The following is an 18298-nucleotide window of genomic DNA, read 5'->3' on the forward strand; positions in this document are numbered from 1 at the left end:
TCATCCGCTGTTTCAGTCCGGAGTAAAAACGGCATCGGATCAAGTCTTTTCTCTAGCAAAACTGCAAGCCAAGTCCCTTGGAAATGTTTTCCTTTTGCTTAAAGATTTTTAGGTAAGTTCCTTTAATTATTTATAATGCGTATAAATTTCTGTCGCAAAAGCATTCATTTATTTTTTCTGTTCTTTTTCTGCTGATGTTCCTTTACATTGGCCTTCAAATCTATTTGTAGTCCTTCGTTGTGAAATCCATGCTGTACGATACTGGTCTCCTAAAAATGCCTCTCATCAGTTTAAAATCTGTATGCTACTGTTACGTTACTTCCTTTCCCTCACCTCACACATAGCCAGTATGCATTCCCATAGTGTAACATGCCTTAAAATAGTGCCCTCAATCATCTACATTGTTTTTTCCATTGCCTTGCACATAGCCACTGTGCATTCTCATAGTGTAATGTGTCCTTAATCAGTGCCCTCACTCCTCTGCATTTTACGTAATTTTAATGTAAAAAAATGAAGCTATTTCAGCATTTATAACTTTTTTTTTCAGAAGTCAGATTGCCTTTCCCATCTTCTGTTCACCTGGTGCCCACCTTTACATGGTCGTGGAATCCTCACAGACATACCGTAAAAAAGAAATGAGTGCATGTCTGTATGGGTATAGTTGTAGAGTGTGTTTGGTTATATGTCTGCATGCGTGTGTGTGAATGTGGCCATGAAAGAAGTATGTTTGTGTTTTTTAATGCAGAAGTGTTTGTGCCTGAACAAGAGCAAGCAATACATGATAAAATGTACAGTTTGTGCATGTAAGCAGTGTGTATGCCTGTGTGAATGCATGAAATTATGTGTTACCACCTAATCTGCAGTAGGGATCCTGTCTATAGTGGCTAACTTATGAGTAAAGTCCTCAGCTCTGTGAACACCTGCATTTACTTCAGAGTGTCTGTTTGCCTCTGACTGAGTATAAGAGGTGTTAAAACACAGCCTATCTACAACTACCCCACTTGTCTGCTACTTTTGTTTACTGTACTTGCCTAATGTAATTGCATCTCTCACAAATTGTGTTCCTAAGTGGTAGTAGTAGATGGTTGTCCGTATACTTGAGGCATTTCATTCAGAATATTACTGAATACAGACCATGTGCAGTATTGCTTGACATGCATAGGTAGTTTATTCAATAAGTATAGGATTCCTTGGGATAGAAATCTGTTGTGCCAGCCATGTTCTATTTTTGTGTCTATAAAAGATTACAGTCTTTGTTGTGGGTGTTCATGGTGGTGTGTGTTTTGTATGGTTGTAAGAGGTCAAGCAGGGTGGAATGGGCCATAGACCCTACTGATGGACAGCACTCTGCTTGCTGAAGAATGGCATACAGAACAAGAACTGCAGATATCAAAAATAACATTTAAAGCCTTGATATAAATATCACCATGAATAGTAGGCAACAGTAAGGATTATGGAAGAGTGTACAGTTTAGCAAACTGTGTGGCCTCAGTGTAAATATCATAATTTGGGCTTTAACACAAATTTTACATGTTATGCATTTGGTACCACAATAAATCGCAGGTAATGTTAGCATGTTCCAGAAGGTGATATACAAGACAGGTGTTTCCATTCACATGGAAGAACACCAGCAAGGTACCAGGTGATCAAACATGGAGGAAGCTCCACTCAACAAAAGTATTGTTCAAAGGTGCAATAGGTGTCTTTCAGGTAGAACTCTGGTTCTGCAAATAAGACAATAATGTTAGGCGTGGTAGAAGTGGTTATTTTTCAACTATGTTCATAAGTAAATGTAAAAAATAGCCTCCTGATAAGACAAAGCTGGAACTTCCAAAAATAATAAAATAGCAGCAACAAAATGAAAAGTTCACAGCAACCACGGCTTAAAAATCCACTATTTATTTGCAGCAAACAGACAATAAGCGCTTTCAAATTTACAGTTCTTCTTCAGATAATTGTGCCTCAGTCTGTTTTTCAACTTGAACAAATGTTATCAGAAGATTTAAGGCCTGTGCTACAGGAAAACATATCTAATGTAAGTAAATCATAGTCAGTTTTAATATTAACAGCCAAAGTATCAACATCTAAGTCACTGAAATGTAAAGATGATGGAGTTAAACTTAAATGTAATCAAATGCTCTAATCAGATGCCATTTTATAACTAAAATACCTATAGTCATTTGTTTGCTTTCTAAATGTCAATATGTTACACAAATTCTAGACTGTGAACAAAAAAATATCAAGGACTGTGTCCAAAGCCATTTAACCTAAGTCCAAGTGCATCATTCAGAACAGCAAGCTCAAGACCAGCTTCTGTTACTGCTTCTTCTCCTAAGTATACAGTAAGGCTTCTGAAACTTGTATAGGACATACTGAAATATAATAAACAAACTATGCAAGACAATACTGAAACAGAAAAGCATTTTTTTTTTCTTTTTTTTTTCCTATCCTGTTGCCTGACAACTAATCATATGAACAGAATCAGACCATTTATTTTCTGTGGGTGAGACCTGGTTATGGGAAGCCCCCATCCAATCAGTTATAAGGGTTTTTATATCCCTTACACCTCCTCTCAAGTGGTAGCCTGAGGAAGTGGAAGTTCCATAGTCCACATCTGTTTGGTATGCTTACTTCCACATCTGTCCATTGCTTATACTAGCATGTGCAAGCTACTTGAAATGTGTTCATTTCTAATCCTTCTACTGCATCTGCTAGATCACTCCTGGCCTGTCTGACTGTCACTTTTGCAGTGGCTCCAATTATCACCTGTCCTTCAATGGTGGCTGCTGTTCAGTCATTCCCACCTTCCCCTGCTAGCTCCTCTACTGCTAAGGCCACTTATCCTGTAGCACTAAAGTCACTTATCAGTGTCAAGTTCTCTAGACTGCAGTCAGGGTTTTCTCCCTCTGCATCAGCAATGCAGGTCCAGCATTTTAAAACCAAAGACTTGACAATTAGAACAAAAGTATATATTTAAGTATCTTTAATGTTACATAAGGTTCATATGGCAAGAATATGCAGATACCAACATGTCATATATTTGATATTCCCTGAATACTACACATGAACCCTATCAGATTTCCTTGTCCACCATGTTCTCGGCACCTATTCAGCCAGCTGGCTGGATGGAGGAGGAGGACGGCTGGCTGACTGGCTGGCTGGCCAGCTGGAGTAGGATGGCTAGCTGGCTGGCTGGATGGATGGATGGAGGAGGAGGATGGCTGTCTGGCTGGATGGAGGATGGATGGCTGGCTGGCTGGCTGGCTGGAGGAGGAGGATGGCTGGCTGGTTGGAGAATGGCTGGCTGGCTGGCTGGATTGCTTGTTATAAAAAAAAAAAAATCTCGGTCTTGTTTTTTAGTGGCTGTAGAAGCGCTTCAAACAAGGCGCTCCTACAGCCGCAATCTTTGCAGGGCTCTTCCTGCCCCAATCCCCACCCCTTTTGTGAATTGCAGCCAATTGCTGCACGAATTAAAGCACCCGGACCTAACAGGCAGCAGCTTTGCCTGCAGGTCCGGGTTGGTGACATAACTGAATTGCCTTGAAAAAGCCGGAAGTAATTGCAACTTTTCCACGGCAATTCAGTGCGATCGCAAAAGTGGGACTTTTCAGGTCCCACTACTTGATACAGTGGGCAACGGGCTAAGGTGGCTTAACTCGTGAGTGCCCCGCTATCAACGGGATGGGTGGCAACTGAACTGCAAATCAGTGCTCCACTTTCTCATTCCAATCCCGGTAGTTGACTAATCAGACTGCATCCCCCCTTTTGCAGATTCCTGGATCCGCCACTGAACACAGTTGTAAGACTAATAGGACAAATCTGAGTATTGTGTTTTATCAGTGCCATTGTGGGTAGGCATTACACCTGCTTACTTTCATTGCGGAGAGATGAAATAAATGAGCTAAACATTTCTGGAGCAACTATAATAAAACTGGTAACAATGGTACTGATATATCTTTAATCACAATTCCAGCAATAAAGTGACTGTTAGCTTTTGTGGTGTTTATGGCTTTCCTAATATCATCCTCCTTTAAAGACAGGCACAATAAGCTCCATTGAACTCTTTAATCTGTTGTAAAACTGTAGATGATCACTTAATTGTTAGTTTGTTTCAGTAGGCCATCCAGATGTATACCTTATTTGTACCAGAGTTATATCATTAAAAAGACCTGGCTTTGGTAGGAATAGTTTCTGCTAGTGTTACTTCATGGTGTATTTTCCTTCTATTAACTGCTCTCATGAGGACTTTAGAGCTGCCATTAGCTCTAGCTTTGTTCAGATCAATCTAGTAATGTTTATAAGTTTTCAAATGATGTTTTTAATTTTTGTGAAGTTTTTCCTTAATCATCCAAGAGGGTATACTGTTCTTGTGCCTGGATGGCTGTACTGCACAAGCATGAGTCTTTCCATTAGACTGTTGAGTTTGTTATACATTTCTTGACATTCCTTTCTACTGTGTTGATAATGATATTCCCAGAGGACAGCTCTAATAAGGTAAAACTTACCTTTGTAGATTTCTTTCTTATTTTATGAATCTGTGTTCTTTTATATTGTACTGTAAACAGGACAATACACTAACGATCTGAAAGTCCAAAAGTATGATATGGATTAGTTAATGTACTGGAAACAGAAGACTGTACTAAAACATCAAGTTTATTTAGTTTCCTGGTGAAGAAATCCTCTAATAGCTATATCCCTCATTTTATATGATGTCAACCAACTCACCCTCAGATGTCCATGTGGATGCTTTATTGTCCCATGAAAAACTATGGTAATTGAGCTTGTCCATTGATACACATAATTGTGCCTCAAAGTAGTCTGTTTTTCAACTTGAACAAATGTTAGCAGAAGATGTAACGCCTGTGCTACAGGAAAAGATATCTAATGGAAATAAATCATAGTCAGTTTTAATATTAACAGCCAAAGTATCAACATCTAAGTCACTGAAATGTAAAGATGATGGAGTTAAACTTAAATGTAATCAAATGCTCTAATCAGATGCCATTTTATAACTAAAATACCTATAGTCATCTGTTTGCTTTCTAAATGTCAATATGTTTGAGAGGTACAAATTCTAGACTGTGAGCAAAAAATATTCAGGACTGTGCCCCAAGCCATTTTAACCTAAGTCCAAGTGCATCATTCAGAACAGCAAGCTCAAGACCAGCTTCTGTTACTGCGTCTTCTCCTAAGTATACAGTAAGGCTTCTGAAACTTGTATAGGACATACTGAAATATAATCAACAAACTATGCAAGACAATACTGAAACAGAAAAGCATTTTTTTTCTTTTTTTTTCCTATCCTGTTGCCTGATTGCCTGACAACTAATCATATGAACAGAATCAGACCATTTATTTTCTGTGGGTGAGACCTGATTATGGGAAGCCCCCATCCAATCAGTTATAAGGGTTTTTATATCCCTTACACCTCCTCTCAAGTGGTAGCCTGAGGAAGTGGAAGTTCCATAGTCCACATCTGTTTGGTATGCTTACTTCCACATCTGTCCATTGCTTACACTAGCATGTGCAAGCTACTTGAAATGTGTTCATTTCTAATCCTTCTACTGCATCTGCTAGATTGCTCCTGGCCTGTCTGACTGTCACTTTTGCAGTGTACCCAATTATCATCTGTCCTTCAATGGTGGCTGCTGTTCAGTCATTCTCACCTTCCCCTGCTAGCTCTTCTAGTGCTAAGGCCACTTATCCTGTAGTACTAAGGTCACTTATCAGTGTCAAGTTCTCTAGACTGCAGTCAGGGTTTTCTTCCTCTGCATTAGCAATGCAGGTCCAGCATTTTAAAACCAAAGACTTGACAATTAGAACAAAAGTATGAATTTAAGTATCATTAGCATTACATAAGGTTCATATGGCAAAAATATGCAGATACCAACAGGTCATATATTTGATTTTCCCTGAATACTACACATGAACCCTACCAGATGTTCCTTGTCCACCATGTTCTGAGCACCTATTCAGCTAAGCCAGTATCCCACTCCAAATGAAGTAGAATAAACATGTATGATTTTGTGACAATGGAAAAGATCCATCCATGAAAATGTCTTATATAATGGAAAATGCTAATATGGAAAAGCTGCCTACACAGAGGGGTGGAGGTGGCTTTGTCCACTAAACAACCGAATTTTCCAGAATGTATTGTAAACGTTTATATTTGTTCACATGCAGAATTTGAAATCCTGTCATCTCAATAATGCAAAACAATTGACAGTCCACTAAAAAGTATAATGTCCTTCATCATTCCAGTAGTTCAGAGATGAAGATACATTTGCTTTTGTAAAAGAATGTTATACAGAAGCCGTAATGTGCATGTAAATACAAAGGTTATAACTGTGTATAACAGCTTATGCAGGTGAACTCTCATATATTTGACAGTACTTGGGTAATGGGCACCTATATTTTCACATGTGTATTTCACTGTACAACGCAAATGTGAATATTGAACCACAAAATTATTTTTGCACACTAATCATTCAAAAAGTTCAAAAATTTCAGGGCTGATGACATTAATACAGCCCTTTAATACTCTAACTGGTCCCCCCCCCTTTTAACACTTCCTTTAGATAAAGCAGTTGAGTATTTCAATACTATCTTCTTATTCATTCTCAACCACCTTGCCCCCCCCCCCAAGACAGATCTATGCCCCATGGCTTACCAAGAGCATTAGGCAACTTATGAAACAAAGGGACAAAGCATGGATCTCCTGGTACAAAAACAAAACTACTACTAACAGGCAAACATTCTTAGAACTGAGAAACACTGTTAAAAAACAAATCAGACTACACAAACAAAATAATATAGTAAATGTAAACTAATTACAATATCAACCCGCAAACGTTCTGGGCCACTATAAACAGTATCCTCCAACCAGGTAAATCATCAACTCCTCATCCAAATGTCGACACCACCTCTTTAAACATAGCCACCCAATTCAATGAGTTCTTTACCAACTCTATACTAAACCTGACAACTGACCCACCCTCCTCAACCCCCACTATACTATATAACCCATCAAATAATGCCAACTCCTTCACCCTTCAACCTGTATCAACTTAACACCATCTATAGACACCTAGCCAAACTTAAACCCACCACCCTAGCAGAAGACAAACTACCTGCCAAATTCTTACAAATAGCCGCCAAAGCCATTACCTACCCAATCTCTATAATCATTAACAGATCAATCTCAGAACAAAAGGTGTCACTTCTGTGGAAAATCTCCTACATTATACCAATACACAAAGGGGGCACCTCCACTGACCTAACAAACTACCGTCCTATAGCTATATTTTCCCCAATGTCTAAATTACTGGAAGAATGTATCCACCCCCAGATCTTAACACATATCCTCTCCAATAATCTTCTTGCTGAAACTCAACACAGATTCTGTCCCAACCATAGCATGACCACTGCACTCATCCATTTTAGTAACCTAAAGTAACCTAGTAAATATGCAATGCAACAATGGCCAACTAGTGTCTGAAGTTTTCCTTGGTTTACCAAAGGCGTTTGATGCAGTCTCCAATAGAAAACTTCTAACATCACTCTCAGAATTAAAACTAGCTACCCCCACTCTATTATAGTTTCAAGACTCTCTCTCCCAATGCCAACAAGCTGTTCAGTGGAAAAACTCCCTTTCCCCCCTACATCCTGTAAAACTAGGAGTACTCCAAGGATCATCCTAGGACCCTATACTTTTCACTGTATTTATAAATAATCTTCACAAAGCCACTCCTCTAGCAAACGTGGTTCAATATGCGACAACTCCACCTTAATCTGCTCTGCCCCCACCCTCCAACAACTTTACATCAAGACCTAAGAAGCCTTTACATCCATCAAAATCTGGCTAAAAAAACTCCCAGCTAATAGTAAATCCTAAAAAGACCCAACTTATGCTCTTCCATCCTTCCAAAGTAGCAGCACTTCCCTGTTCTCTATTTCTGCATCAGATAATACTCCTATCTTCCCCATCACACAAACCAAATTACTAGGGGTCATTGTTGACAATAATATGAAATTTGACAAACACATAGCTCATACAATAATCAAAGTCAACAAAAAACTAGGTACTCTTTACACATGTAAAAACTTCCTAACCAGCAGCAGTAAAATTTCCCTGGCTCATACTCATCTTTTCTCTACCTTACTGTATGCTTTTCTTGTCCTAATTAAGCTAAACAAGAGCAATTTAAACAAGCTATCAGTATGCTACAACGGAATAACAAAATTTGTCACAAACTCCTCCTACCGCACACACCACTGTCAAGCCCTTAAACAGCTTTCCTGGCTTGAACTCCCTAACACCTTAGCTCTAAATCAACTTCTTCTAGCTCACCAAATACTGTACCAACCTGACAAAACTCCAGCCTTACAAGATCTGATAATCCTCTACTCCAATAACAGAGAACTTAGATCCACTAACAAGGCACTAATCACAGTCTCCAAAAGACATTATATCTCTGGTGACTCCCTGTATTCTAGCAACATTGCCAAGACTTGGAACTCCCTACCACTACAAATCAGGGTGCAACCTAATAAAACCATCTTCAAAAAACAGCTTATTTCCCACCTAAACAATTCCTGAACATGCAACTGCCTAGCACCTGACTGACATATTCTAACACCTTTTCCCTACCCACTATCCAAACTCTTCTTTAAAACTTCTATACATGCACTATACATTATCACACGTTACTTACCAACTCATCACCGCCTACTCCCCACTGTCCCATCTTTACCCACTAACTCTCCCATAGACTAAGCTGAAAATCTTTCCCTTAAAATACCAATAAACCGCATATGAACTTGTCTATATTCTCCTCCTTTGACAAACTGGTTTGTACTTTTAGTTTTTCCTTTCTTCTCTTATCTTTATTACATCTTCAAGATTATCTGGCTAGTATTTTTTTAGTTTATCCTTGTCTTATCTTGACTACATCATCAAGATTATCTCTACTAAACATACTGTATGAACAACAATCATATGTCACTACCTGATATAGTTTTAATTGTATGTCTAAACCACTATGCTTTATTTTTATAACTGAATGTGTAAATATCTTATGTATAGTATGTTAGCAATTGTTCTGGAGCTTTTCTCCTCGGGTCTCCACTGAAAACGGACAGCTCTGTCCAGTCGGACCTCCCCGGTAAACCAATGTAAAATAAAATAAATAAAATAAAATTCAAATCTCAATGGGAGCAGCTGAAACCTCCCATAATATTTTTCACCAAACAAGGTCAAAATGTAAAATAATAAACCTGTCAGCATTCATAGCAGTTTACAAATGCATTGCTATGATGTTGATCTTCAGAACATGTCATAAATGTGGCAGCTGTCAAGTTTAAGACTTAGATTGACATTTTATTATTTTTGCATGTAGCCCAAAAGAGAAATGATGTGCTGAGCATTTCACAATGCCTTCATGGATTACCTTTTCTATATCTAAATAAAGACTGATACTTTCTGGATTTTCGAGATTTTGATGCAGTTCATTCACTGTAATAATTTTTTTAGTTTACCTCACAAATTTTTCAGATATTGTGCCAATTGTGTCTCATTTTCTTTTATTTCACACATTGTTAAATGCCTTTTAGAAAAGACATGGTACAGTCATTTTCTTAACTTTCTAATTAGTTTAAATATATTCTCAAATGACTTGTAGTATTGTAATGGTTTCTTGTTTTCACTTTTATCCCTTAAACATGGACTATCTTGTAGTTTGTATTGCTACTCATTGTGGGTTGTCTGATACTGCAGTCATGGTGATAATTATAGCCTAGAGTAAGGATGAGAAACACAAGCTGCATACACATACACATTTCATTTTTTCAGCACTGAATATCTTGCTTTAAAATCCTGGTAGGGTTTATCTATTTTACATTTGTTGACTGTGGAAGTCCAGCTGAGCACTAATGACTTTTTTCAGCAGAGCCCCACTTCCTTGTCTTCTTCCTGAGTTATTAAAATAGAGCTGCCCATCTGTTCTATAAATGCATTGCAGTAATTCTTACCTTCCAGTGGTTCAGACAGTAACATTTTTTAGAAAAATAGTGGAAAAGCTTGCTCATATTCTAGTGATCTATCACCTTTAGTATGCATATAGACAACCTTTATTTTAAGATGTGTATAAGAATTTGCACATTACAGCAATAACCTTGCTATATTTGTTACCTGACCTTTGCTCCTGGAGGATAAGCAGCCATTTGCTGAACTACAAATATTGCCATATTTATTTGTCTTGAAAAGCTTTTCAATTTGTGAAAGGGTCAACAAATGTTACTAAATGATAATGAAGATGGGTGAAATAGAATGCAGTAATGGAAGTAGTTAGGTGGTGATTTGAGCCTGCTACACATTGTTAAAATTCACTGTGGAATGGAGTGCAGATATTACATGCTATTTAAGTATAATGTCTTTGCTACTCATGTGATAACTAAGTCATGTCAAAGTAATGATATAACTTGTCTGCTTTGTTTTGCAGACCCTTCTTCATTTCCACTGAATGACTCCTCATATGATAGCCTTGAAAATGAATTGAATGATGAAGTCGATTCCCTTTGCGCTAATCTGGTTCAGAAACATCAGGAAGAAAACAGAAGCAGGGATTCTGTCCTGACCCTGAGTGACTGTGATTTGGATCAGAATGAAGTTGAAGAGGCTGAAATTAAAACATCTAAATCAAAAGCAGCCAAGATTTTTAGTGGCTGGCATCACAAAACGTCACTGAAAGAGCATCCTAAGAAAGAAGGTGTCACCTCAAACTGTTCATTACGATTCTCAGATGTTCTCCGAAGGTCTAGACGTCGCAGGCGCTGTTCTGAGCCTACCATAAGTCTCTTAGCTTCACAATTTAGTCACTTATGTGAACTTCATGATCCTATAAGCCGTAAGACCAGTTGTGACGCGGCAATAAGCCATACCGATGTGAACTGTCTGAAGCAGCTTCGTACATTACAGATTGAGGGTCAGAAACTTATTAACCGTGCTATAACTATGGGTATTGATTTAAGCAAGACAAATGATGCAAAGCCTGCAGATAGCAAAAATGACCAGTCAGTCAGCAGTAGACTACAGCCCCCTCCCCATCTAAGTTTAAACATTGCTGCAACTAATAGTTGTTCCAGTTTGTCCTCACCTGGCACATCTCCATCAGGTTCATCTGTGAGCTCATTAGACAGTGCATTCTCTCAGTACTCTGACTATTCAGTATTCACGCCACCTGAAATGTCTCCTTCCCCTAATTCAGCATGCATCCCAGAAAAACATGAACAATCTTCTGGTGAGAGCACTACAGTGCACTTTTTTGACCAGCTTTCACCTAGCCAACCTTCTGCTCCAAGGACCTGCTCATCTCCTAAGGAACTAAAAAGGAGATCCTTTTCATTTGGCAAGGACAATAATGACTGGCCTTTTCATAAAACCCCAGTCACTCTCCATCCAAATACATGGTTAAAAAATGGAGCTACTACAATGAAAAACTGGGCACTTAAGACAAAAGACAAAGAAATGAAACATGAAGAAAAAAGGAGAATGTCATCAAAGACATCAGTTTCTGACTCAAAACTGAAATCCTGTAGTCCACAGGGAAGTGATATGCCCTCTAATGAACAAGGGCAAATGACAAATGCTCCAGGAGCTTCAGAAAATACACACAGCATTAAGAATGGCAAGAAGCATCAGAGTCCTCACCAAGTAGCTTTCCATCAAGAAAAAACTCCACTTAATCAGACTATTCCTAAAGAAGAAGTAATAAGCAGAAAGTCCTCAAGGACAGCAGTTCACCAGGATATCTGCAATAAAAATGGAGAACAGTGTGTAGAGAGTTCCATACCTTGCACATCTACCTTTCTTACTGAGGAAAGCCAATTATCAGATTACAAAAATGAAGCAGAGGTTACAACGAGTGAGTTAACTGGGCAAAATACTGACTTAGGGGTACCACAAACTCTTTTCTTTGGGCAACATATTTCTCTTTGTTCGTCAGTATCTAAAATGCAACCATCTCACTCAGTGATATTAACAGAGGATAACTCTGAACATTCTGTGGTTCAGAACTGTCCAGTACCAACTCATGGTACATGTAAGGGAGTTCCACATTCCACTGATGGAAATATCCTTAAAGTCCAGTCTACTAAGGAAACACGTGATAAAGAAGGCAGGAGTGGTGAAAAAAAGGGATGTCAGTCTGTAAACATAGCTAGCAGTAATGCTTGTCCAAAAGCCATAGCTCGGCATTCTAAAACTATATTTTCATTGTCTCCTAAAGTGAAAAAAGCAGTTAAAGACTATTTCACAGAGACTAATGCAACTAACAGCTTAGAAAAAACTGAAGAAGTGACTAATGCAATGCTTCAGAGCAAAAAGGAACGGCAGCAAAGACAGTGTAATGAGTCAAAATTCGAAGAGTTGGATCAAATACTTTTTGCAGAAGAATCTTATGTTTAAGGCAGTTAAATTACATGACAGTAGTAGGTTTGAGTCTTTTTTACTGTGGGAATTCTAGGAATGTTTCCATTGCAGTACTGTAGTGCTGTCCATGCCAAAAACACCAAATGGATACTCCTGCTGCAAAGAAAAAAATTCCCATAGTTTGTTGGACCATGGGAGAATGTATTGAGGTGAAAAGGTTGTTGCAGTTGTTTTTGTTGGTATACAGAATGTGTGATACACCTTCTGTGATGGCAACAACAGAGGAGTTCTCGCATTAGGACATGAAAATGAACATGTTGCAGTCAGTGCCAATGTGCCGATACCAGTACTGTTCTAATGGCACTGGGCTCAATAGCGCCAGCTTCCTGGCTTCCCCACACATGCTGCTGTTTCACTTTAACATAAGACCAGTAAATGTTAGATGTAGTGACTTCTGAATCAAAAGTCCTACATCACTTCAACATTTGTACAACTTGATTGTTTACTTAAAATGTAAATTATGATCTTTTTCTGCTTGTTTATTGTAAATAGTAATGCACATTTCTTCAGCCAAAACACATACATAATTTTATGAGAATTACATTTTAAAACACTTTGTAATATATTTTTATTTAAAAAAGTCTAACAAAATGCTAAAGTTCACGTGCTTTATTGATATGTATAAATGTGCTAGTAAAGTGTGCTATTATATAGTATACTGTTATATTAAATGAAGTGTATTTTTGTACTAGGAAGAGTTGCACTGCCGATGTTAAAATGTTTATTGTTTGTTTAGGCACTTTTGTACTTTGTGTTATGTATATCAGCAGAAATAAAGTGAAATATATATCATTCACCAGAAAGAAGTCAGTAACAACACATGGTCTGACAGTATTTTAATGTTATCAGAAGACTTAATGCTCATTTGCTGCTATAGTGCTAACAAAATGAGAAATACACTGGCTCACAAGTTGACTTAGCGGTTCAAAAAAGTCACTGCTGTGTTTATAAGGCCAAGAAATATTATATTAGTAGTAGCAAAAAAAGAAATATTATATTAGTGTTAGAGGTTTACTAAGCTACTTGATGTAGTCTATGCAAGAATAATTGAAAGGTCACAGATTCTAGTACTTTATACAAAATGAGTGAATACTTACTCTGACAGTGCAATGTAGCTGTGTCTGAACAAATCTTGGATGAGAAGCCATTATTCATTCAGAAGAAAAATGAAAAAGGAAGTTTGTGGCAAACACCCTGGAGTTTGACTTGGCAGAAATGAAAGATTACATGGAAATCTACATAAGAAATCTACAATTTTTCTCTGGAATTCTGCCACTGTGCATCCTGTTAGTAAAACAGGAATGTGTAACTTAGAATCTTTTTTTGCATAAAGGAAGGCTGAGGTACTAGTTAGGATTGCTTTCATGCACTCATACCTCTCAGCTATACAGATTTTCACAGACTGTACAGATTTTTGCCTCATATTTTTCATCTGTTTCTCATAAAATTGTGGTTTTCTGGCAAATCATTGGTAAATCATTGAGGGTTAAAGTCAGAAAAGAATAGACAGTTGAGTTTCAGACTTCATACCCTTCGGAAAAAATGCATGCTAATGCAAAACCTGTTATTCTATCAGCTTTCTAAGTTTGTAAGAGCAATATTTAAAAAGTGTCCCTATTTTTTTGTCCTTTCTCCCCATTGTTTATGGCTTTGTCCAGATTTCTTGCTGTAAGGCATAGTTTTTATTCAAACTAAAGGGGTGGCGAAAGCCACATAACTATGGGCTAGGCTTATAAATGCCCTTGGGCAGATAGCCTAGTATGAACCTATGAACCTATGAACCTATGTAAGAGGTTGAGAGGTATACACTACAAACCACAAATACAAATGCATGCACAAGTAACTGGTTATATGTATTTGTACCTGTTTTCAAACATGTTGTGACAAGTAATCCATGCCATTATATACAAAATAAGCACCTATGGTTCCCAGCAGTACTTGCTGGTTATGTAATACAGAAAAGCTGTGTACTCTGTAATCTTGTGCACTTAAATTAAAATGTATACTTCCACGGTAATTTCATGATGCGCCTGTGGAGACATACAGGTAAGGGCAAACCAATATAATTCTACATTGTAATTGTGATGTTAACACTTGCATAACTCGATTGGTCCTTAATGATTGTATACATGCATTAATGCATATATGCATTTATTTTTTTTTTATTTATGATTGATGTAAACTTTTACTTTCCCTTCTTAACTGCCTGATAGTGATTTGATGCAGTAACACTAGAATTTTTCCTTTGTCTGCAAGAGTTATTAAATTAAACACCCAGTCTCTAGATAGATAGCGACAGAACAAAGACAGTGCTGATGAAGTGAATCATGAAGACTTCAGATCTTCTCCAAAGCAAGGTAGGCTACTGAGAGAGTTCAAGTTTTGTAGATGGAAAATGTTTGAACCAAAGATGTATTCATTCTTAGTACATCAAATACTGCCAAAGTGGCAGTCCTGAAAGCCACACATGGCTTTGTTAATACTAGACTGTGGTACTGTGGGAATCAAGGAATTTGCCCAGAGTAGTGTGATCATGGATTTGGTATATATAATTAGCAGGGTATGGGGGGCGGGTTGGCTTGTCTGCCTGCAAAAAACATTGTGTGGTTTTCTTTTTTCAGCCGTTTGTGGACCAGTGTTTAGTGTTTCAGTATTTAGGTGTCAGTCATTGGTGGTTTGACAATTTCAATTTGCTTTTGCAATGGCAGGTTATGCATATATATATATATATATATATATATATATATATATATAAATAATTTATTATTTATTTTATTATTATTATTATTTTACATTTGTTAACCGGGGGTGTCTGACTGAGCCGAAAAGGCCCTTTTTCAGCAGAGGCCCAGGGAGAAAAGCTCCACAAAGAAAAATTACAGACACATTTAGTTATTTAGACATGATCAGTATACACACAAATTACAAGAGACATGTTTTTGCAGTGGTATGCGGCACATAAACAGTTACAGTGGAGAGAAACAAAAAAATATTAATTTTAAAAATAAAGGTAATTAATAGATTTGTGGTGTACAGCTGAAATTTGGAACATAGGTAGAATACATACATAGTACACAGGTACAGTACATACATTGTAGATTAGCCAGTGTTTGTGAGTAAGACTGAAAACGATTATCAAGTGCTCTAGATTTAGTATGTATATGTTATCCGTTTTCACTAGCCTGGGGAGCAATCATGTCACTGCCAACTTTGCTTGAGATGTTGCCTGATGAGGTCTTTAAAGGAGGCTTTCAATGATGTGTTTTCAATGCTAGTAGGGACAGAGTTCCATTTTTTAGCCACTGAACTACTATATAGTGCATCTCCCAAGCTATTGTAGCTGTTGGTGACTTCTTGTAGTAGTTTGCTTGATGATCTAAGAGGCCGTTTGGCTGAGTGATGTTGTACTAGGTTTTTGAGGGCAGGACACTTATTGGGGAGGTAATAGATAGAATAACAGAGGCAGAGCTGATTGTAGGTTAGGAGGTTGGGCAGTTCAAGCCAGTGGAGCTGTCTCAAAGCAGTACAGTGATGAGTTCTAATGAGCAATTTGCAGCAAAGCGAGCAATTCTGTTATAGCAGGCTTCCATTTTGCTTAGTTCAGTTTTGTTGAGATTAGTCAGAATGGGAGATGCATAGAGTAGGGTGGATAGAAGTTGGGAGTGAGAAATGGCTGATTTTGTGTTGTTGGTAAGAAATGGTTTGATACGGTAGAGTGACCCCAGTTTGGCATGTACTTTTTTAATAGTTAAGTTGAGATGACTATCAAAATTTTAGGTGGGAGTCTATGGTTATTCCCAACAGCTTAGCCTGTGCCACTGGAGTAGCATTTGTAGAGTAGATAGTGAATTGACTGTTAGTGTTTTTGTTAGAACTGGTTATAATCATAAGCTGAGCTTTCTTTGGATTGAGGATAAGTTGGGCTTTGATAAGGAAGTTTTCAATGTCAGAAAATGCTAGTTGAGTTGTTTGCAGGAGGGTGGGAATGTTTTGTGCAGCACAGATTAAGGTAGTGTCATCTGCATACTGAATTATAGATGCATGCTGTGTGGAAGTATGGAGGTCATTTGTGAAGACTGTGAATAGTAGTGGTCCTAAGATAGAACCATGTGGGACTCCTATAGTTATGGGCAGCTGAGGAGAGAAAGAATTTTCCCATTTCACAGCTTGGTACCTAATAAAGCAGCTTAAATGTATCCACATATGGTAGCCCTATTATTTGCCATATATATATATATATATATATATATATATATATATATATATATATATATATCTACACACACACAGAGGGAGAGAGGGAGAAATATAGATAGATTATTTATATATTTATAAACAGATAGATTGATATACACAAATACCCTCTATATCAACTCTGAGATAATACACATTTCAGGGGCATTTTGAACATTGATTAAGTGGCCACTGGCAAATAATAGGGCTACCATATGTGGATACATTTAAGCTGCTTTATTAGTAGTGCATGTCAAATGATTTGCACTTGTGCTGTGCTCATTTTGAATGCTCTAGCACTCATCCCACTTACTTCACATTTGCACGTTTTATCTAACAGCTGTCCAATGTATGGCATGTGATGGGCCACAAAGAAATCCTTAATTTATAACTTTAGGAAATACATTCATATGCATAATACCAAAACATGCAGTACTTCAATTCCTTCTTGTGTTCTTTATCCGGAATAGCTTGGTTGCAATGAATATATTTCCAAATCTCCATGTGCCCTACATTCAGAATCCAATTATATATGTAATACATTACCAGCAGCGCATAATTACTGCTTTAGACATTGGCTACTGACATCTTGTAAGCAATATAAATGTGTTTAAGAAACAATGTTGTATTACATTTTTAAAATACTCATCATGCAAATTAAAATAGACTCTGAACTTTTGCTATATGGATGCACCCACAAAGGCATGATGCCATTTCTACGACTAGTAGAGTCTGGCTTATTGGCTTGAATGCATTAATAATGACTTTTAGGTCATTGTGCATTCAGAAGGTAGTGTGCTGGAACATTTGCATGTCCATAGGGGGTAATTTGTATATCTCACTTGATGCCTTCTGCAGGAGATATTTGAAATTATTGTTTCACAGATTGTGCCCTGTTTTGGCAGGGTCTTTCTGGTTGATCCTATACATATTTGCTGTAGGCCCTTTCTGCTTTTTTGTTTTGATACCATGTAAAATACCTTAGCATACTAATATCTAAAACAAACCAAAAATAAAACATTTACATAGCTATTTCTGTGTACAAAATAAATTATCACTCATAAGTCTGAAAACAATATTCATGATCAGTTTATAACAAACAATACATATGAGTGATATGACTTAATATGATGAATGCAACTTATGAATTTATTTGCACATTATCTAGTATGCCTTGCATGCTTTATCACCCCTTCAATGTGTGGTGTGCAAAATGCAATTCTATCACAGCAGCATAGGACAGCTCATATCAGCAAAACAATAGTTGCTGTAGATGTCTATGTGAAGCAATGCGAACATGACTAGGTGCTTGTGTACAGAATACCTGATGTCAGAATGGAGCACTGAACTAGAAAATGTCAATTTATGCCTAAGTCTGTGGCAGAATGACAAGGTCCTAAATGAAGTTCCTAGGAGATGGCTTATCCTCACATCGCTTAACAGTGTTCCATAATCTGCAAAGTATCTCAAAACCCTCACAAAATTTCAATCCTGTGGAAGACAGCGGTCTATAATGTATTAGACTTACACAAAATGATTGAGTAGATGAGATAACAGTTTAGGCCATGGAAACAGGTA

General features: G+C 37.5%; 1 protein-coding gene across 1 annotated transcript in view; it reads left to right on the top strand.

The window, feature by feature from the left end:
* ARHGAP20 (Rho GTPase activating protein 20) overlaps positions 1-13306 on the top strand; it is a 781419-nt gene extending 768113 nt beyond the window's left edge. Inside the window, exon 15 of the mRNA XM_044072727.1 lies at positions 10500-13306. Coding sequence (XP_043928662.1) covers positions 10500-12463 — 1964 coding nt within the window. The 3' untranslated portion in view covers positions 12464-13306. The remainder of the gene's footprint in view (positions 1-10499) is intronic.
* The last annotated feature ends 4992 nt before the right edge of the window (positions 13307-18298 follow it).

The sequence above is a fragment of the Protopterus annectens genome, chromosome 5.part0 (assembly GCF_019279795.1).
Source record: "Protopterus annectens isolate FY-2018-M chromosome 5.part0, PAN1.0, whole genome shotgun sequence".
NCBI classification, from domain to species: Eukaryota; Metazoa; Chordata; order Ceratodontiformes; family Protopteridae; genus Protopterus; species Protopterus annectens.